General features: G+C 39.1%; 1 protein-coding gene across 1 annotated transcript in view; it reads left to right on the forward strand.

The window, feature by feature from the left end:
- Positions 1-22744, forward strand: part of FCHSD2 (FCH and double SH3 domains 2) — a 317324-nt gene that overhangs the window by 292947 nt on the left and 1633 nt on the right. Inside the window, exons 14-19 of the mRNA XM_036860366.1 lie at positions 12838-12972; positions 18309-18392; positions 18513-18690; positions 18972-19192; positions 20175-20304; positions 20447-20529. Of these exons, the coding sequence (XP_036716261.1) occupies positions 12838-12972; positions 18309-18392; positions 18513-18690; positions 18972-19192; positions 20175-20304; positions 20447-20529 (831 nt within the window). The remainder of the gene's footprint in view (positions 1-12837; positions 12973-18308; positions 18393-18512; positions 18691-18971; positions 19193-20174; positions 20305-20446; positions 20530-22744) is intronic.

Below are 22744 nucleotides of genomic sequence, written 5' to 3' on the forward strand. Positions count from 1 at the left end.
TATAGGATTGGGAAGGAAAAAAACACAGAATATAGCAATTTTTTTTTAAAGGAGAGCATTCTACTGATATAATTATTCAGTTGATGGTTAACCAGAGTCTACATACAGCTTCCTATGATTGGATTGCTGCTAGTGACCCAGTCACCCCTTCTGTCACTCATCCCTCCCTTCTCTTATTTTCTTTTTTTTTTTTTTTTGCCAGTCTTATAATTGTATTTTGGGGGGGGCACAGGGTGAGGAACTTGAGAGAATCAACCCTTGCATTTAGAGCACCAGGACTTGAAAAGCCAAGTGCAGTTATGTAAGTCAGTATTTTAAATAATGCAACCTCTACCAGAATTTCTTGTTTTTTTCTTCATCTCCATATTCTCGGAATAGGAATACTGATAGGGCTGTTTTAATTGTACAGCGAATGCGGGTGCAGTGCAAGTTCAAAACAAGTTTGGGGGCTGGTTTACGTGAACCTGAGTTAGCTGCTTGGCGATCAACACGGTTTTTCATTCAACAGAATCTCGTGGGGCTTCTGGGTGAAGAACTTGCCCTCGTTCCTTCACCTCCGGCCGTTCCTATCCGTCTTCTAACGTATTTTGGTTGTTTTTTTTTTTTTTTAAGTCTTGGTTTTGAAATCATTTCTTCTTGCCGGGCCTCTAACCGGTTCTGTCAGTGGAGGACCCCTTCTTTCTCCCACTGATGAAAACAGGCCCTGCACTGACCCTGAACCTGAGATTTGGGGGTGACCCTTCATGCTGTGCAACTCTGACCTGCCCCTACTGAGATTTGGGGTGTGGGGGTGACCCCTCCGCTGCATAACTGACGTTGCCCCTGCACCCAGGTTGGTCTCTGGGCCTTTCCTTCTCTCATATTCTTGCCTTCTCTTACTCAAAAACCCATACCCAGTTTACAACCTAATTTTGAAATTATATTAATTGTAGAGTAGAAAAAGTTATATAACTAGATAATAAAAAATTAGGAAGTACAGTAGAGAAAAATTGACAAAAGCTCCATCCTTATAACACCACTGTTAGCAACTTGATTGAATTCCTTCCTCTTTCTACTATTCCTTTTTGAACATATTTATCATAATAAAGTTAATTTTGTATATTTTTATTTAACATTCCATATTGATGGTTGATCTTCATAATCATTCTTTTCATGTCTGTATAGTATTCCATCAGGAATGTGTTCACTTAACTGTTCTCTTTAGGTTTAATATTTAGATTGCTTCCGCATATTCTAAGTAATACTCTTTAAAACATTTGTATGCATTTTTTTTCATGCTGGGGATTTTTTTCTATAAGATATGTTCTTAGAAGTAGAACTACTGAGTCAGAGATTTTTAGTTTGAGGTTGGTTTATTTTTGTTCTTTCTGCTCTTTTTTTCCCCCTTAGATTCTCAAACTATAGCTGACAGTGTTTACATAACTTCCTTGTCTTCAGCCACTTCCCCCAACTACCATGCCAAGGCATCTGGACAGTTACTCTGTTGTGTAGTCTCCCTAAGTATATGAGCATTTTGCAGAGTTGCACAGAAGTAAATTCTAGGGGACCTCCCTGGTGGTCCAGTGGCTAAGGCTCTGTGCTCCCAGTGCAGGGGGCCCAGGTTTGATCCCTGGTCAGGGAACTAGATCCCACATGCATGCCGCAACTAAGAGTTCGCAGACCGCAACTAAGAGTTTGCGTGCCACAACTAAAGAACCTGCATGCCGCAACAAAGGTCGAAGATCCCGTGTGCCGCAACTAAGACCCAGCACAGCCAAATAATTAAATAAATAATTTTTTTTTAATCATTTTTAAAAAAATAAACGAAAGAAGTTCTAACTCTACTCATTATGAAGACCATGTTGAATATGTGTTTGAAAGACAAGAATAAAGATTTTAAACCTTTAGGATGCTAGTTTGATTCCCATCTGCCTCAATAATGCCTTATAGTCCTTGCATCCAACGGGCTTTGTTTTTGTAATACAAAAATCTGTTTGTTGGCTTGAGCTAAATCCCAAAGAAAGAAACAATGGATTTTTGTAATGAAATAAATGTAAACTGTAGAAAATAATGGAGCACACCTGCAACAATCTTCAATTGCTTTTATATTTACTGTATTTCCAAATGGGCAGTCGTCTTTTTATTGGACTAAACTCCATACTCAAAATGTCCACACTTTTAATGAAACTAACATTTCAAATTCCCAGTAACATCAGTTTAATTCAATTCAGTAAGCATGTATTGAGCCTGCACTGCTCATGATACTCTTTGCCAGGTGCTGGGAATTACCTATAATGTCTGTTGCATTGGTGTCCACAGATTGAGGGAACCACTCTCACTTACTGACAGCCAAGACCAAAGTAGGGCATTGAAAAAATGTAGAGCATTTCACTTCTAAGAGAAGTGTCTCTAGCTGTGTTATGTTCTTAGACTTTCTCCATAGCCATAATAACAAGTAAAGTACCTGACACAGATCCTTACATATATTACATGTTCAAAAATATTAATCTGAACCTCAAGATAAGTTGTTTACTCCAGTTCTACCAATTAAGCTTAAAATACTACCAAAAGGAGGGAATTCACATTGGTAAAGCATCTATTCTGTACCAGGTTCCATGTGAGGCACATTCATACATTATTTCAGTTAATGATCACAACCATCCTGAATGTATTTACAGATGAGAAGATAGATTTAGAAGAATTAACTGTCTCACCCAACAGCACACAGCTTGTAAGTGGAGAGAGCTGGGATTAGAACCCAGAGATGCCTGCCTCTAAAGCACTGCTCTTTACTATACTTTCCTTTTTTTTTTTAAACTTCTTGCTTTTTTTTTTTAATATAAATTTATTTATTTATTTTTGGCTGTGTTGGGTCTTCGTTTCTGCACGAGGGCTTTCTCCAGTTGCGGCGAGTGGGGGCCACTCTTCATCGCGGCGCGCGGGCCTCTCACTGTCGCAGCCTCTCCGTTGCCGAGCACAGGCTCCAGACGCGCAAGCTCAGCAGTTGTGGCTCAGGGCTTAGTTGCCCCGCGGCATGTGGGATCTTCCCAGACCAGGGCTCGAACCCATGTCCCCTGCATTGGCAGGCAGATTCTCAACCACTGCGCCACCAGGGAAGCCCTACTATACTTTCTTACTCTGTGGATGACCCTTTATTCCTCTAACCTTTATCATGATTCATTTCAACTGCTGTGCATTTTTTTCCTTTTTTTTCTTTTAAGCATCTGGTGAATCACTGACTGCCCTATTTTGATATATTTAATGGTCTTATAGCATCTTCAAATACTGTGTGGCCAGTTGTCATTAAAATTCCCAAGCTTTACTGATATTTTTAACAGCTTCGCTGAGGTATAATTGACATACAATAGATTACACATATTTAAAAGTGTACAATTTGTTTTGTCTGGCTTCTTTCACTCAGCATGATTATTTTGAGTATCATCCATGTTGTTGCATGTATCAATAGTTCATTTCTTTTAATTGCTGAGTAGTATTCTGTTGTATGAATATACCACAATTTGTTTATCCATTCACCCTGATGATGGGCATTTGAGTTGTCTGGGGATATTACAAATAAAATTGCTATGAATGTATGTTTGGTTGGGTCATACAGTGGCTATATGTTTAACATTTTAAGAACTGTCAGGCTGTTTTCCAAAGTGGTTGTACCATTTTACATTCCCTTCAATAGAGTACTAGTGTTCCAGTTGTTCCACTACCTTGCCAATACTTAGTATGGTCAATCTATTTAATTTTAGATATTCTAATAGATGTGCAGTAGTGTATCATTGTAGTTTTAATTTGCATTTCACTAATAATGTTGAGCATCTTCTTATATGCTTATTTGCCATCTGTATATCTTCTTCAGTGAAGTGCCTGTTCAGATCTTTCAACCATATTTTATTAGGTTGTTTGTTTTTATTGCATTTTGAGAGTTCTTTTTATATTCTGGATACAAATCCTTTATCAGATAGATGATTTACATAACTTTCTCCCAGTCTGTGGCTTGTCTTTTCATTTTCTTAACAATGCCTTTCAAAGAGCAGAAATTTTTTTGATGAAGTCCAACTTATTTTTTTCTCTTTCATGGATCATAGTGTGGTATGATAACTAAGAAATCTTTGCCTAACCCAAGGTCATAAAGATTTTCTTCTGTGCTTTATAGTTTTAGGTTTTACATTTAAATCTGTGATTCAGTGTGAGTTACGTAAGAAGAGTGAGTAAAATTCTTTTTTCTTGTTGTTGTTGAAAAGACTGTCCTTTCTGCACTGAATTGTTTTCATATCTTTGTCAAAAAATCAACTAACCATGTATGTGTGGGTCTATTTTTGGACTTCCTGTTCTGTTTCACTCATCTATTTGTCTAGCTTGATGACAGTACTACTCTGTCTTAGTTATTATAACTTTAAAGTCCTGAAGTCAGATTGTAAATCTTCCAACTTTCTTCTTTCTCAAAATTGTTTTGGATATTCTAGTTCCTTCACATTTCCATATGAATTTTAAAATCAGTTTTCTACCAGAAAACCTACCAGGATTTTTTCATTAGGATTACAGTGAATCTGTAGATCAGCTTGAAGATATTTGACATCTTAACATTATTGAGTCTTCCAATCGTCTTTAATTTCTCTAAGCAGTGTTTTATAGTTTTCAGTGTATAGGTGTTGCACATCTTTTGTCAACTTATCTCTATTTCATAGTGCTATCGTAATGATTTTTTAATTTCAATTACTGATTGTTCATTGCTAACATATAGAAATACAATTGCTTATTGTATATTGATTTTGTATCCTACAACATTGCTAAACTCATTTATTAGTTGTTGTAGCTTTTATGTAGATTTTCTCTATAGATAATCATGTCACCTATATATAAAGATAGTTTTACTTCCTTCCATGCTTGCTTTTTTCCCTTCCTGTAACAACTGCAATCTCCAGTACAATGCTTGAATAGAAGTGGTAAGAGCCAACAGATGTTCTTGCCTTGTTCCCAAACTTAGGGAGAAAGCATTCGGTCTTTCACCATTAAGTATGATGTTCACAGTAGGATTTTTGTAGATGCCCTTTACTATGTCAAGGAAGTTTCCTCTATTTTTGTTTAGTTTGCTGATAGGAATGGATGTTGGATCTTGTCAAATGATTGTTTTCTTTATTAGTTTGTTAGTACTGTGAAGTGCATTGATGATTTTTCAAATATTAAACCAACTTTGCATTCCTGATTAACTCCACTTGGATCTTGGTATATTGTCCTTTTTATATATTGATTGGAATTAACTTGTTAAAATTTTGATAAGTATTTTTCTATGTCTATTTATGGCAGATACTTTATTAGTCTATAGTTCTCTTATAATGCTTTTGTCTGGTTTTGGAATAATGCTTGTCTCATAAAATAATTTGAATCCCCTCCTCTTCAATTTTCTGGAAGCTTATGTAGAATTTTTTTCTTCCTTAAATGTTTAGTAGAAGTCACCACAATAGTTATCTGGACCTGGAGGAGTTTTTTTTGAGAGTTTTATTAATTTAGGCTGCGGCAAGTCTTAGTTGCGGCATGCGAGATCTTTAGTTGTGGCATGCAGACTCCTTAATTGAGTCATGCATGTGGGATCTCGTTCCCTGACCAGGGATCGAACCCAGGCCCCCTGCATTGGGAGCTCAGAGTCTTACCCACTGGACCACCAGGGAAGTTCCCCTGTGGGAGTTTTTTAAACAACAAATGCAATTTCTTTAATAGAGACAGGGTTATTCAACTTACTCTTCTTGAATGGACTTTGATCATAGGTATCTTTCAAAGAATTTGTCAATTCCATTTAAGCTGCCAAATTTATTGGCATAAAGTTGCTCATAATATTTTTTATTATTCTTTGATTGTCTGGAGAATCTGTAGTGACATCACTTCTCCTATTCCTGATATTGTTTATTTGTGTCTCCTCTTTTTTTTCCCTGATCATCCTACTAGAGGTTTATCAATTTGATGTATCTTCACAAAAAAAAAAAACAGCTTTTGACTTCATTGACTTTTTTGCCTGTTGTTTTTCTTTTTTTTATTTTATTGATTTCTGCTCTGGTTTTTATTATTTCCTTTCTTCTGATTAATTTGGATTTAATCTGCTCTTTCCTGATTTTTTAAGGTGGAAGCTAAGGTCCCTGATGTGAGACTTTCCTTCTTTTCCAATATAGGCATTTGGTACAAACATTTCCTTCTACATGTTGCTTAAGCGCCACCACACAAATTCAGATACCACACAAATTCAGATACATTGTGTTATTATTTTCATTCAGTTTTAAATATTTTCTAATTGGCCTTTTAATTTCTTCTTTGTTTCATGGGTTGTTTAGAAGTATTATTGAATTTCCAAATATTTGGGAATTTTACAGATACCTTTCTATTAATGACATAATTTATTTCCATTGTGGTCAGATAACATACCTGAATCATGTTAAATTTATTGAGACTTGTTTTGTGGCCCATTATATGGTATATCTTGGTAAATGTTCCATGTGTACTTGAAAAGAATATATAATCTGCTGGTGTTAGCTGTTATGTTCTATAAATGTCAATTAAGTCAAGTGGGTTTATAGTGTTGTTCAAGTCTTCTGTATCCTTACTGATTTTCTCAGTTCTCTACATGATGCCCTGTGCCTTATGAGGTTTTCTGCTCTGTTAAGAGGGAATAGGAAATATTCCCAGACCTATGTGAATGCTGAGGATTGTTCCCTCTAATCCTTTGGGTGGTTCTATTGCTGGCTTCAGGTAGTTCTTGACATATATGTGCTGATCAGTACTTAGCTGAAGACTTGAGGGGGACCCTCTGCAGATTTCCAGAGTTCTCTCTGCATTTCTTCATTACTCTACCCAGCAAACTCTAGCCACTTTGACCTTCCTGAATTCCCAGTTCCATATCCTCAATTCAGGGAGACCACCATCCTTTTCTTGGGTTCCCTCCTGCTATATCTCAGCTTGGAAACTTTTTTCACACAGTAAGTTGGGGAAATTGTTTGTTTCCCATCCACCAAGGATCACTAACTTTCATCACATGATGTCCAGTGTCTTGAAAACTGTTCTTTCATATATTTTGAACAGTTTTTTAGTTGTTTCTGGAAGGAGTTTAAATCTGGTCTCTAATATTCCATCTTGCCTGGAAACAGAAATCCATTTTGCTGATATTTTCAACATCATTTTTTAAAATATACTTGTGTTGTATCTGGAATGATGTTCACTGTGATCACTTTTCTGTCTAGATGGAATTCAGAGGTTCTGCTAGCCAGTTATAGGGAGCTGCCTTCCTCTATGCTGGATATCACCAGATTTTTTAAATCTATATTCTCCTTTTCTCATAAAAACAATAATGATGTATTAAGTACCTCCTATGTACTAAGCATGTGTTAAGGGTTTAAGTATTGCCTCACTTAATCCTTATGATAACCTTGTTAAGAAGTAATTGTCTTCATTATAGAGATGAGGTCATTGAAGTTGAGAAGTCAAATAATTTGCCCAAGGTCATATAGCAAGTAAGTGGCACAGTCAGCATTCAGACCCAAGTCTGTCAGATCCAGGGACCATAAAGCTGATGAAGCTCTTCAGAGATAATTTTGCTGAATACAGGAGGTCAGCTACTAAAACCAACTTGGAAAAGTTCTTTTCTGCCCTTGCAGTAAGAGTAAGCATTTTACAACATCTAAGAAAGGAAAAATATTAATACAGCTAGAAAGAATAGTTTTGATTAAAATTCTGTCAGATGACAGGAAGGAAAAGGGATAAGTGAGCAGTTGTTAAGGAACAGGAAGAATGTGATTTTAGAAATGCTTGGTCAAGAAGGCATTGCAACAGCTAAGTTACAGAGGGTGGAAGAGGAAAAGGAAGAAATTGTCCTGAGATGACATACTTTGGAAAGCTGCTAGAGCAATGCAAAAGCATGTGGCAGTGACCCCTATTGCTGTCACTGCAACCTTTCAGTCCTTCCGTGAGAATCAAAAAATGAACTCAGGGCTTCCCTGGTGGTGCAGGGGTAAAGAATCTGCCTGCCAATGCAGGGGATACGGGTTCAAGTCCTGGTCCGGGAAGATCCCACATGCCACGGAGCAACTAAGCCCGTGTGCCACAACTACTGAGCCTGCACTCTAGAGCCTGTGAGCCACAACTACGGAAGCCCGCGTGGCTAGAGCCCATGCTCCACAACAAGAGAAGCCACCGCAATGAGAAGCCTGCACACCGCAACGAAGAGTAGCCCCCGCTCGCCGCAACTAGAGAAAGCCCGTGCGCAGCAATGAAAACACAGTGCAGCCAAAAATAAACAAATAAATAAATAAAATATTTAAAAAAAAAAAAAATGAACTCAAAATGAAGGAGGAAGAAAGGAATGTTCAGTATCAAACAACGTTGCCAAAATGAAATGTATTGGATTGATTCCCAGTGCCAAAGCACAGTACATATTAACATTCCTTATGCTATATTTTTGGAAACATGTTCTGCCCACATTGGCTTTAATTTTAGTTTTTATAGATGTATGGGTGTTTTGTTTTGTTTTGGTTTTTGTAATGCCCAGTTTTTTTTTAATGTCTATAACCTTTACTAGAATATAAAGGCAATGTCTTCCAAGTATATATAAATATGTTTAAGTTAGTTTCACGGCAGTTTCCTGCATGTGAACCTCACCTTTTATATGGCGCCCTATTGGAAAATAATAGAATCATAAGCCTGAGATAATTTGAAAGGTCAAGATTTGAGTCTATTTTCATTTATCTGACTGACCATACATGAATATTTGTAAGATGAGGCACGTGATGCACTCAGCTGTGGAGAATTTTCAGTAATAGTTATAAATGAGACTATTACAGGGGCTTTGAAATGGAGGCAATAAATGTGACAAGAAATATGTACTATTTATTCTTCAGGAACCCTCTCCTTCCCCCAGTTCTTTAGAATTTTATTAGGTAAATAGCAGTTGAAGAGAGTCTTTTAAAATGTCAGTGATAATTACACAAGAGAAATCACATTAGCTCAATAAAGAGTAGAACTTGACGTTATAGGCAGCCTATACTTTTTGACTCATTGAATCTCAGGAAATCTCTGACCTTCTTCTCAATTCACCATTTCCATATTCACAGGGCCCTCTGTGCACTTAGCATTTGGTTGTGCTCATTTCCCACTCTAGGTTGTGAACTCCTGCAATGCAGACAGCGTCCTTCATTTCATATCTAAGAGCCTAGCTTAGTGTTCAGCATATAGTAGGTATTTGGTATTTTAATTAATTGTTCTACTGTAAAGCCCAGTTGTGACTCTCCATTCCTTATATCCTTAATGTGTAAGCATTAGTGCCTTTGCATGTTTAAACGTAGGGAAAAGTAGCCAAGTAAGTGTTTATATGTAGCTAGAAACCAAGAAACCTTTGAGCCTATTCTCTTTCTTCTTTATTGGATTTTTAATTTAAAAAGTAAAACAGGGGCTTCCCTGGTGGCGCAGTGGTTAAGAATCTGCCTGCCAGTGCAGGGGACACAGGTTCGATCCCTGGTCCAGGAAGATCCCACATACCGCGGAGCAACTAAGCCCGTGCGCCACAAATACTGAGCCTGCGCTCTAGAGCCCGTGAGCCACAACTACTGAGCCCATGTGCTACAACTACTGAAGCCCACGGACCTAGAGCCCATGCTCCGCCACAAGAGAAGCCACCTTAATGAGAGGCCTGCGCACCGCAATGAAGAGTAGCCCCCGCTCACTGCAACTAAAAGAAAGCCCGCACACAGCAATGAAGACCCAACACAGTCAAAAATAAATAAATAAATAAATTTATTTTAAAAAAATAAAAAATAAAACATGCCTATTCTAATAGTTTATAGTTCAGAGGTATATAAAAAACAAGCCAATCTCCTCTATTCTCCAGTCTTTATTCTTCTTACTTTGCCTACCTCTGTCAGATATTTATGCTCAGATAAATATTATTTGTATTTTAATATAATGGACAATACTCAAATACATTTTTTACACTCAATTCGATTTTAATTAATATATGCCTTTTAGCTATGATGGGTAATATACATTGAAACTGAGTTAAATTGTTTTCCTTGTGCTACATTTCAAAAGAAACTGTACCCTTTTCTGTGGCAAAATATACATAACATAAACTTTACCATTTAAACCATTTTTAAATATAAAGTTCAGTGGCATTAAGTACATTCACATTTTTGTGCAACCATAGCTATCATCCATCTCCAGAACTCTTTTCATCTTGCAAAAGTGAAGCTCTATACCAATTAAACAATAACTCCCCTGGGGCTTCCCTGGTGGCACAGTGGTTGAGAATCCGCCTGCCAATGCAGGGGTCACGGGTTCAAGCCCTGGTCCAGGAAGATCCCACATGCCGCGGAGCAACGAAGCCTGTGCACCACAACTACTGAGCCTGCGCTCTAAAGCCCGTGAGCCACAACTACTGAGCCCACGTGCCACAACTACTGAGCCCACGTGCCACAACTACTGAAGGCCGTGCGCCTAGAGCCCGTGCTCCACAACAAGAGAAGCCACAACACTGAGAAGCCCACACACCGCAACGAAGAGTAGCCCCCATTCGCTGCAACTAGAGAAAGCCCGCGTGCAGCGACAAAGACCCAACACAGCCATAAATAAATTTAAATAAAAAAATAACTCCCCTGTCCCCCAACCCCCAAATCCCTGACAACCAACATTCTACTTTCTGTCTCTATAAATTTGACTACTTTAGGTACTTCATATAAGTAGAGTCATACAGTATTTATCTTTTTTGTGACTGGCTTATTTCACTTAATATTAATGTCCTTAGCATTTATCCGTTGTAGCATGTGTCAGAATGTCCTTCCTTTTTAAGGCTGAATAACATTCTGTTGTCATATACCACATTTTGTTCATCCCCTCATCTCAGTGGATGCTTGGGTTGCTTCTACCTTTTGGCTATTCTGAATAATGCTGCTATGAAGATTGGTAATCAAATATCTGTTCATGTCCCTGCTTTCAAACTCTTTTGGGAGGAAGAATTGAAAGAATAGAATAGAAATTAAAATTGAAAAGAATTGAAAGAATAGAAGTGAAATTGCTGGATTATATGGTAATTCTGTGTTAAACTTTTTGAGGAACCATCATACCATTTTCCAAAACAGCTACACATTTTACATTCCTACCAGCCGTGCACAAGTGTTCCAGTTTCTCCACATCCTTACCAACACTTAATTCCTGGTTTTCTTATAATAGCCATCCTAATGGGTGTGAAATGGTATCTCATTGTGGTTTTGATTTGCATTTCCCTAATGATTAGTGATGTTGAGCATCTTTTCATATGCTTGTTGGCCACTTGTATATCTTCTTTGAAGAAATGTCTTTTCAAGTCCTTTGTCCATTTTTGAATTGAGCTGTTTTTTGTTGTTGAGTTTTAGGCATTCTTTATATATTCTGGATATTAATCCCTTATCAGATATTTTTTTAATCTTTTTTTTTTTTACATTTATTTAGGCTGCGCCAGGTCTTAGTTGCAGCACACGGGATCTTCATTGTGGCATGTGGGGTCTTTAGTTGCGGCGTGCGGGATCTTTTAGTTGCGGCATGCAGGCTTCTTAGTTGCGGCACGTGGACTTCTTAGTTGCAGCCTGCATGTGGGATCTAGTTCCCCGACCAGAGATCAAACCCGGGCCCCCTGCATTGGGAGCGCGGAGTCTTACCCACTGGACCACCAGGGAAGTCCCAATCCCTTATCAGATATGATTTGCAGATATTTTCTCCATTCTGTGGGTTGCCTTTTTACTCTGTTTTCCTTTGATGCACAAAAGTTTTAAATTTGATGTAGTCCAATTTGTCTATTTTTTTTCTCTTGTTACCTATGCTTTTGGTTTCATATTCGAGAAATCATTGCCAAATCTGGTGTCATGAAGCTTTTCCCCTCTGTCTTCTTCTAAAAGTTTTATAGTTTTAGCTTTTATGTTTAGGTCTTCTGTCCATTTGAGTTAATTTTTTTTTTTTTTTTTGGCCATGTCATGTGGCATATGGGATCTTAGTTCCCAGGCCAAGGATCTAACCCACACCCCCTGCAATGGAAGCACAGAGTCTTAACCACACTGGACCTCCAGGGAAGTCCCGAGTTAATTTTTGTAAGATAAGGGTCCAACTTCACTCTTTTACCTGTGGATATCCAGTTTTCCTAGTACCATTTGCGGAAAAGACTCTCTTTTCCTCATTGAACATCTTGGGACTCTTGTCAAAAATCATGTAACCATATATGCACTGATTTATTTTGGGGCTTTCTAGTCCCTAACTCATTTTTAATGGGTGTTATTTATCTATGATATGAACACATCATAGTTTATTCAGACATTCCTCTACTGATGGACATATAGGTTGTGTCCAGGCTTTTACCACTACAGGCAGTGTTGCAGTAAACATCCTAGAATATATAGTCTTACATCCTGGTGCTTTTATTTCTCCATAATAGATTCACAAAAGTGAAATTGCTAGATCAAATGTCACGTTTAGTTTTTAATTTCAGTAGGTGGGGATTCTTTTCAAGGATGTACCAGTTTACATTTCTACCAGCCATAGCTGAAAACCTGTTTCTCCACATCATTAGTAGCACTTAGAAATCTTTTTACTGTTTCCTGATATGATCAGTTTAAAATGGTAAGAGGCCTTCATTAATCAGTATTTAACTGACTCTTGGTTTTAAAAAGAAAAAAAACTCTGCCCTTTCATAACATGAAAAATGCAAGTGAGAACAGAACAGATACTTTTCTTTGTGCAGTTGAATAAGTAAATTAACATTTTGAAACAATCAGGTTTTAAGTGTTTTTTCTGCTTTCATCCATTTTCTTGAAGTAAGCAAGCTAGCCAATGGCTTCTGATTTTTCCTAGCTTAATGCAGATACCGAGAGAGAAGAAGGAGAAGAGTTTGAAGACAACATGGATGTTTTTGATGACAGCAGCTCCAGCCCTTCTGGCACCTTAAGAAATTATCCACTCACCTGCAAAGTTGTTTATTCCTATAAGGTTTGTATTTCTCTAACATACTTCTCATATTAAATTGTGACAACTCTGAAGATACAAGTAACTGTATCTACCCAGCCTCTTATACTGTACTTATCATAAAATTGGTGTTCAGTTCCTATTAGAGGCAACATAACATAATGGGAAAGAGTCCAGGCTCTGACGTCAGACTGCCTCGGTTAAAATCCTGTCTCTGACACTTACGATCTACATAACCACGCTAGTCCCTTGGTCTCTGTGAGCCTCAGTTTTCTTATCTATGTTATGGGGATAATATTATAGGGCTAGTTTGAAGACTAAATGAGATACCACTTTTATAGCAAAGCATTTAGCACAGTGCCTGACATCTAGTAAATTTTCTGTAAATAGAACTCTTACCCGTATCAATTGCCTGACACAAGACCCTCCATTAGGATAGTTCTCAAAATTGGTATTAAAATAAAATTGCTTGACAGAGCAGTTTTGTTAAACTTTACCTTTCCTAACCTTAATATAACCACCTCTTGTTTCCAGGTTAAGCAGGGATCTGGATAAATAGATTCCTGAACTTCCAAACTTGATTTGGTATAATAGTTCTTAATCTCTCTCACCCCTGCCCTGCTTTCACATTAACTTTTTACTCAAACAAAGTAAATTGAGTTTCAGTTCCCCGGTTCCTCTCTTTTCCTTATTCCCTTCATCAATCACTAGCCAGTCCTGTTGAGTCCACCTCCAAAACATATCCTGAATCCATTCACATTTCGCATCTTGGTCTAGGCCATTGCTTTGATTACTGTAAAAGAAAAAAACCCTAATAATTGGTATCCCTTCTTCATACTTGTCTACCAACAGTCCACTTTCCACTCTGCAGCCAGAATTATCTTTAATACGTATAGGAGATTATTTTATTCCCCTGCCTAAAACCCTTTATAAGCTTTCCATCACACAAAGAAAAATAAACTCTTCACAAGAGTCTATAATGTCCAGATTGATCTGGCCCCTGCAAATCTCCTTAGCTTCATGTCAGACCAACCCACCCAACCCACGCACTACACGTTAGCAACTCTGGCTGCCTTTCAGTCTTCAAAAGCACTATGCTCCTCTGACTTGACAGCTTTGCACTTGCTGCTCCCCTACCTGGAACTGTCTTTTCCCAGATCTTGGTTGGCTGCCCACTGCTCTTCATAGAGGCTCAGCTCAAATAGTGCCTCTTCAGGTTTCCCCGACCACCTAAATGCATAGCCAACTCCTCAGTCACTACTCTATCCCATTGCGCTTTTGTCCTCATTTATTTACTATATAGCACCTATCACCAACCAAACTGAATCTGGTTTGTTTTCATACTTCTTTATCTGACTCTCCACTAAAGGTCCATGAAGGCAGAAACCTTGTCTGCGTCTGTGTACCTTGTGTATGTGTCTTCAGCACCTAGGACAGTGCCTGGCACATAGTGGGTCCTCAGGAAATAATTGTGGAATGAATAAATGAATGATGTAAGGAAGGCATGAACAAATGAATCCCTTTCATTTTAATGAATGGCATTAATTTAAATGAATTCCTTTCATGTTAATGCCATGCTTAAGGGACAACAGCAGAGGAAGGGTCTGAAGAGAATCTAAATCATACATGGGACAGTCTCACTCCTACCGCCACCATCCCTGGAGAGCCAAAAGCTGATATTATTTACTCCTCAATATCAGTGATTACCAGACTTTTTTTCATTTAACATCCTTGTATTATATATTTAAGTTAACAATACTTCCTCTTTTCTAAAAGGGTTGGGATTTTTTTTTCCCAATGTAAACTGTTTTGATAACCTTTTGAAATTTTTAAGTCATCTTCCGAGATACTTGTAAGGTGTTTTAAAATATTATAAAACTTGGTTGGGATTGTTTCCCTATCTTCCGTCTCAGTATTATATTTACTTTGAAGTTCCAGAATTAAAATTTAAGGTCCTTAAACAAAGAAGGTCCTAGGTATCTGAGTGATTATTACATCTGAGGAATTTTACAGATGAGGTAGCATTTCAATGGGATCATGAATAAGATTTTTCTAGTTACAGTGATAAGGTAGGGAAGGGAAAGAGCCTTATAAGCAAACAGCAGATACAGAGACACAGTTTGATGAGATAATAGGGTGTTCAGGAAATGTTAAACTCAGTGTTGCGTGAGCTTCAAGTGTGGGAAATAGAGCAGCTGGAAGTAAAGATGTCGGATAGACCTGTGGATCAGACTGAGTTTGGCTTTTATCCTGGCTGAAGGAAGCCATTGGGTGTCCTAAAATCAGACTGGGCTTTTAAATAAGGTAACCCTGGTCGTGATATAGATATTCCAGAGAGGGTAGCTTAGAGTGGAGAGAGACTAACTATAAGCCTAGTTGTGATTCCTATGGTCCAGACCAGCAAAGAAGGCCTAAGTTAATCTGGTGAGAACAAAGAAAAGCTAAATTTAAGGAGTAGTTTCAAAAGCCTTAAAAATGCTCATAACTTTGACCCTACCTAGTATATATCCTAAGAAAGTGACCCACAATATAGAAGAACATTCTGGATACAAAATGCTCTTTCATCATAGTACTACTTTATAATAGCAAAGTTGGCAGTCCAATAAGGAAATAGTTAAATAAATTAACCATTCATATAATGTAACCATAACAAATTTTATGAAGATAATTGAAAATTATATTAGAGTTTTTTATGTAAGAAGAAATATGTCCAAAAAGTAAGATATCAAATTGTATTACCTTAAGGTCTTAATTATACATATTTCTAGCTTTTCTACAGTGAACATGTATTACTTCTGTCATCAGGAAAAATCATATTGTTTTAAAAGAAAACAGGAAACTTAGAGAGATGGTGGTGGGAATGGAGGGCATGGCTGCTTCTGGCATTCTGGCTGCCACTGCATATTAGGACTTCATGAGGTAGTGTGAGACCGTGTGTTTATTTAATAACTGTTTACTGACCACTTGCTGTCTTTAGTTGGGATAAGTGAGAAGAATTACATTCCCTGCCTTAAGTAAGTCATTCTAATAGGAAGCGCACAAGTGCAAACAACTAACTTGAGTGCCACAGTAGTCAGTGTTAGAGGGATGCTCAAAGCCTTATAAGAATAAAAGGAGGAAAAAGCAACCAGCTCATTGTGGGTGGTCTTGGAAAACATATAAGCTGGGCATCAAATCATAAGTAATAATAATAGCTACCATTTATGAAGTCCTGTGTGCCCGGTATCATACATATATATATATATTTTTTCTAATCCCTTCAATAACCCTATAAGGAAGATATTATCAACCAACCCATTATTTCAACAAGTGTCAGTACATGAGCATCTTCCATGTACCATGCTGTGCTCTTTTCTAGGCTTGGGGATATAGCATTGATGAACACAGACAAAAATCTCTGCCCTCGTGGAGCTTACATTGTAATAGGAATAAAAAAGAAAACTGAGGCTCTAAAAGGTCTTATGGTCACTTGCCTGTAGAAACAGACTGAAGCTGGACTTGAACTCACAGTAATCTAAATCTAGTCACCAGATGGGAAAGAGGGAGCAGGGCCTGCTGGAAAGAAGGAACAGCCTGATAAAAGCATAGAGGCAATAAAGAACGTGGTATGTTCAGAGAATATGGAATAGTTTGCTGGGGCCAAAGCATCAAGAGACCACAGGGTTTTGAGTGTCATGCAAAGGACTTGACCTTGTCAAGTGGAAGAATTGGTCACTGCTTAGGTATTGTATGATCAAGCTAGTGTCTGCTTATATAACAATGTTGGACAACTTGCATGGACCTTCATGACTTCTTTTACAAGGGCAGCATTATATTTAAAGGTGTTCTTAACCCTCCTGCTTTGCTGTCACACACACTGAAATCTGGTTGTGTTGATAACTTTTTAAGTTTTGCCACAGAATTTGTTACGTAGGTGCCTTTTGCTAGTATATTCAAGGCATAGTGTGGTTTCAGATTAGAGAAAAAATTCCATTGGAGGGGGTTGGTGGTGGTGGTGGGATGAATTGGGAGATTGGGATTGACATATATACACTAACATGTATAAAATAGATAACTAATAAGAACCTGCTGTATAAAAATAAATTAATTAAATTAAATTTTTAAAAAATTCCATTGGAAAAGCTATCAAAAATCAGTGAACTTTTTTTTTCTCATATTTTGAGATCAGAGGTAATATATTTAAAATTCTGGTCCTGGAGTATTTCTGTGATTGGTCAGCCATTTTCAATACTATTTTTCTGTCTCAAGCAGCTATTGTAGCAATATCCAGAATCTGGGTTTGATGAAATGTACATGAAATGGGAAATGAGTCTTTGGAAATGAGTCTTGCCTTACTTTTGCTTGCGTAATTTGGAGCTATTTTACACTTTGAGACTGTGAGATCTGAAAAACTATATGGTCTAAAGCAGTAGTTTTAACTAATCTTGGGACTTGGGGAAAGCTTTTAAGGCTGTTCACTAAGAGCCAGAAGATGTCCGCAGACCCCTCCTGTTACATGTGACGGGCAAGTCTGTTTAGGAAACAAAGCCACAAAGTCTCTCTCTACAACCCCCCTGCAGAGTCCCTGAGAGCTTGCTCTCAGATTCTACAGCCTCAGGGGTAGTATTTAGGTGTCTGGTGCTAGTGGACTCCTGCTGTTAGGGATTTAAAAAAAAAAAAAAAAATCACAGCAACTTCTGTAGAAGCACTCAAGTGGATCAGCCTAGTCTCTACAGTTAAGTTGGAGCATAATAAATCCAAACTTTGACCAACCTCAGTCATTTCTCTCCTACAACTTTCTTCTCTTGGCCACTGTTTTATGGTGATTCCAGACGAATTCCAGGCACTGCTCAAGCTATCAGTCAATCCATGTACATAGCTCTTCGCATTTTCACAGCCTGCACCTCCATGGTAGCCCTCTGGTGTAGTTCTAATTCACGGCTTTCTCCTTTGCTTGTGCTTCCCAAATCATCATGGTTCTGTGCTTATTCATCCCACACTGACTCCCCCATCTTCCCGAGAATGGCAGGATTGTCATTTTGAAGAAATGGAGGCATCAAGAAGTTGAATAACTTACCAATAGATACATAAGCTGGAGCTAGAACCCAGGTCCTCTACTTCCAGCAGAGTGCTGTGTTCACTGAACCTGATTGCCTCTTGAGGATTCCGTTTCTCCAGTTTTTGTTGTGGCTTTATTTTGTTTAGTTTTTTAAAGTAAAACTTCACCTCATTATGATAGTTTTACAACACTCAAATTTTTATGTTCAGTACGTTTTTCAAAATCATTTCAATATTTTGATCCCCAGTTTTTGTTATGATCAGTTCACATCTGCTCTTTATCTAACCTTTTTAATTTTGTCCATGACCATCCTACATTGCAGGCTTCTCAACCAGATGAGTTGACCATTGAGGAACATGAGGTGTTAGAAGTGATTGAAGATGGAGATATGGAAGACTGGGTAAAGGTATATTCCTTTGCTCATATCACCCCTTCTTGTGACATTTTCAGGAGTTTGTTTTGGTTCTTGTTGTACCCTGTCCAAATTGTGTGTGCAAACCTGTTTTGTCACATGTCTTTTACTCAGGCTCGAAATAAAGTCGGCCAAGTGGGTTATGTACCAGAAAAGTACCTACAGTTTCCCACCTCGAACAGTCTGCTGAGCATGCTGCAGTCCTTGGCTGCTTTGGACAGTCGGTCACACACATCCAGCAATTCCACGGAGGCCGAACTCGTTTCAGGCAGCCTCAACGGAGATGCCAGTGGTAAAGACTGAAACAAGGCACTCTTTATTTGGTCACATTTGGCCTAAACTGTATTACCCTGGAGTCAGCCTTAAGTAGGTTAAAAAGCACAACTTTATTCCTTTTCTGTAATATATTTGGTCACGTTTATCCTGTACAGTAGAACCCTAAAGTTGATCTTCAGTGAGTACAGGATTATAGCTGTACGATGGCCTTTTAGTTGTCACTTGTGCATGGGGTGGCTGCAAAAGTAACCTGGTTGTCAGTGTTCTTACTGCATTTTTCTCTCTCTTGCTACCTAGTCTGTTTTGTGAAAGCACTTTATGACTACGAGGGCCAGACAGATGATGAATTATCTTTTCCTGAGGGAGCAATCATCCGAATCTTGAACAAAGAAAACCAGGATGATGATGGCTTCTGGGAAGGGGAATTCAATGGGCGGATTGGAGTTTTCCCGTCAGTGCTAGTGGAAGAACTTTCAGCCTCAGAAAACGGTGACACTCCATGGATGCGAGAGATTCAGGTGCACAACAGGGGGAGAAAGCTGAATTAAAAGATGTTTAAAGAAAATGACTCCCAAGGAGTCTGTTGACCCACGCAAAAGTGGGCTGTGGTCTCGGCCTCACCCTCACCACTCCAATCCTTGGTTGCCGGGTTTCTGCAAAACTGAATTTGGGAAGCAGAGACTTGTCAGTCAGGCTCTTGTGCAATGGCTGTATGACAGCTCACTTCTCCCACATTCTGTTCTCTGAATTGGGGAGCCAAAATACTAAACTGTGTGTGACATACAAAAGAATGGTTTGGTGGAGAGAAAGAAAGAAACCAGAGAGGGAATGTATTGTCTCTGTGGTTAGTTTATGCAGCAAAAATACTAGCTTGCTCTTTTTCTCCCTCACACTGTCAGAGCCTCATTGCCCAGCCCAGGTCCTGCTAGTCCTTTTCAGAGAACTGATGAGCCTGCCAGAGCTCCATAGGCTTAGCTCATCATAGCAAACCTTGTCTTTACGGGAAACTTCTAATTCGGATCAGTCACAGCAGGCCTGGCAGGTCCAGAACCATAAGGAACATGTCTGTCCATCTTGCTTGTGTGGTATTGTGACCACCTAGCGTGACATTTACAGAACCTGGGTTAGTCAGAAACTCAGCCAATTATTTTATCTTCACTGAAAAATACAGCTTGTCCCTTTTTTTGTTCTTCACTGAATTGACTAATTTGGTATGTTTTCAATAGAACTCTAGAGAATGGTTTGACTTGGTAACTGTTTAAGATAAACTAAAATCAGTAGTATAATGAGATCTGTGGAAGGAAAAAGTTAAATGCAACACAAAACTGGGGGTTGGGGTGGTTATCCTAGGTTCATTTGCTTCTAATGAGGCTGACCAAGAAAGTTAATAATCATAACTTAGCTCCAAAGAAAAGTAATTTGCCAGGAGTAGTCAGAGAAGCCTGCTAGTCTCTCCTTCCTCAAGTGAGCACTTCGTAACCTCTCTTCCCTTTGCTGCAGATCTCTCCCTCCCCCAAGCTGCCTGGCTCCCTGCCTCCACTGCCACTGTATGACCAGCCTCCTAGTAGCCCTTACCCCAGCCCAGATAAGAGGAGCTCCCAGTACTTCCCCCGCTCTCCTTCAGCAAATGGTAAGGGTTCTCCTGGGCATGGGTCTACATACGCTTTCATTCAGAAATCCACACGTTCACCTGAAGAGCAAACAGATCTGCATTAGCATTTTTATTGCTCAACAACACAAATAAATTGAGCTTCTTTGATTCCCTCCCTTAGAAAACAGCTTCCATGCCGAATCGCCAGGATTCTCACAGGCATCCAGACATACTCCTGAAACCTCATATGGGAAACTACGACCTGTAAGTCTCTTATCTGGCAGGGTTATAGAACGCGTAGTTTCTCCAAATTGAAAGTTAGAAATTAATGTATCTCCATGACCCCTGTGTTGTTACTAATTCCCTCCATGCCAGGGTGAGATGGAGTTGGGAAGTTAAAAAGAGCTCTGGAAAAGGAAGGCTATAAAAATGAACACATCTTGGAAGGTCAAGCTTACACTGGTGCTTTCCTCACTGAGCCGTGGTGAGATTGCAAGGTGACAGCTATGAAAGTGTATTTAAATTATAACAAGCTCTGTGAGCATTAAAGTGGTCTAATTGTGAAACAGAAGCATTTTTTTTTCCAGCAGGCATTTAATGAGAACCTATTTTCCAGGCCTCTAATTGCCTCTTTGACGGACACTGAGATGAAATAAGATACATGCATTTTGAGGTTTGAGAGCTTCTATTCTCAAAAGAATCTATTCTTACAAATAATCACCTCTACTCACCCCTCACTCTGCTGCCAACGACTCCACCCCACCACCTCACTGTGAAACAGCTCTTCCAAGGTCATAACTTTCGCATGCTAATCTAGTGCATATTTGCAATTTTATTTTCCTAGACCCCCTTTTCAGCATTTGACACAGTTCTTTGAACCACTCACTACCTTTGGCTTTGTTCATTCAGCAGATATTGAGTGCCTTGTTAAGGACTTGGTTCTTGATCCTAAATGTTTAGGAAGCTATTGTAAGATTGTAAGCAGGACAGTGATATGACCAGTTGTGCATTTTTAAAACACTACTATGGCAGCTAAGTGGAGGATGAATGGAAGGAAGGTGACAGAACGGACACAGGGAGCGAGCTGTTAGGAGGCTGGAGCAGTGGTCCAAGCAAGAGGGGACAGTAGCGTGGACTAGAGGGTAAGAGCGGGAATGGAGAGAAGTGGACCTATTTGTTCTACCACACTTTCCTGGTCTGCTTTCTACTTCCTGGCCCTTCCTTTTTGTTACTGAGTCCACACTCACTCTTCTTGCCGCACGACAGGCCAATAAATCAGGAGACGAGGAATTGAGGCGAAGAATAACTTTATTTGGAAAGCCGGCAGACCAAGAAGATGGCAGACTAGGGTCCCCAAAAAACATCTTATGGGTCTGGATGCCAGTTTCTTTTATAGAACAGAGAGGGGAGAGGGGTTGAGGAAGTAAAGTTAAAAGGCCATTAGTTTTGCCTGCTTGGCCAGCATGGGGAGGGGATGTGTTAATTTCTTCTTTTCTGCAGCCATTCACAGGTGGGCAGGGTCAGATTGTCTCCCTGTGCGCTGAACAAAGGCACTTTAGTTTAACATTCAGGCAGAAGGGGCAGGGTTCCCTGAGTCAGGCCACTGTATATGATTATAATAACAAAAGCAACAAAAAGCAAAGGTTAAAGTCAAAGAAACATCCAACACAGAGTCAGAATTGGCTCTTCCCTGTTACATTTTCATTGACCTTTGCGGGCTTCTCTGCCTCTATCCATCTCTGTTGATGCTTCTCAGGGTTCTTTCCACTGGCTGCTTCTTTTAAAGTCATTAAAGTCACTCTCTGAGTAATCTCATCTACTCCCAAGGCTTTGATAACCATTTATTTACTGACAACTCCCAGATTTATAACTGCCAATCCAGTCTCTTCCCTGAGCTTCAGACTTGTGGAAATCTCAGTGTATATGTACCAAAACCCCCAAAACTCAGCAAAACATGAGTTAATTATCTTCCCTCCCAGACATACTCCTTCTCCCATATTTCCTGTCCTGGTGAGTGGTACCCCCATCCTGCCAGTGCTCTGCCATCACTCGTGACACCTCCCTGACCCTGCCTTCCACAAAGAGTCATCACAAGTCCTGCCAGGTTTACCTTGGAGACAGCTGTCAAGTTTTTCCACCCTTTGCTCCCCCACTGCCGGTACCCTAGTGCAGGCCAACATCAGCTTTCTTTCAGACCACCACAGGAGTCTCCAAAACTGTCACCTGTATTCTTGCCCACCACCACTGTTTTCTTCAAACTTTTACCTGAGTCATCTTTTCACACATCTGATACTGCTGTTTAAAATCCACCAAAGATTCCTCTTTGCCTACAGAATAAAGCTCAGATTTTTAAATATGGCTTAATGAGGCCCTTCATGACTTACCCCCAGCCTATCTCTCTAGTCTTATCTCTTGCAACTCTCCTTCCAAGACATGTTGAAAGGTTTTCAGTTCTCCAAGCATTGCTCTCTCGCTTTCA

This window comes from Balaenoptera musculus, chromosome 8 (assembly GCF_009873245.2).
Source record: "Balaenoptera musculus isolate JJ_BM4_2016_0621 chromosome 8, mBalMus1.pri.v3, whole genome shotgun sequence".
Lineage (NCBI taxonomy): Eukaryota > Metazoa > Chordata > Mammalia > Artiodactyla > Balaenopteridae > Balaenoptera > Balaenoptera musculus.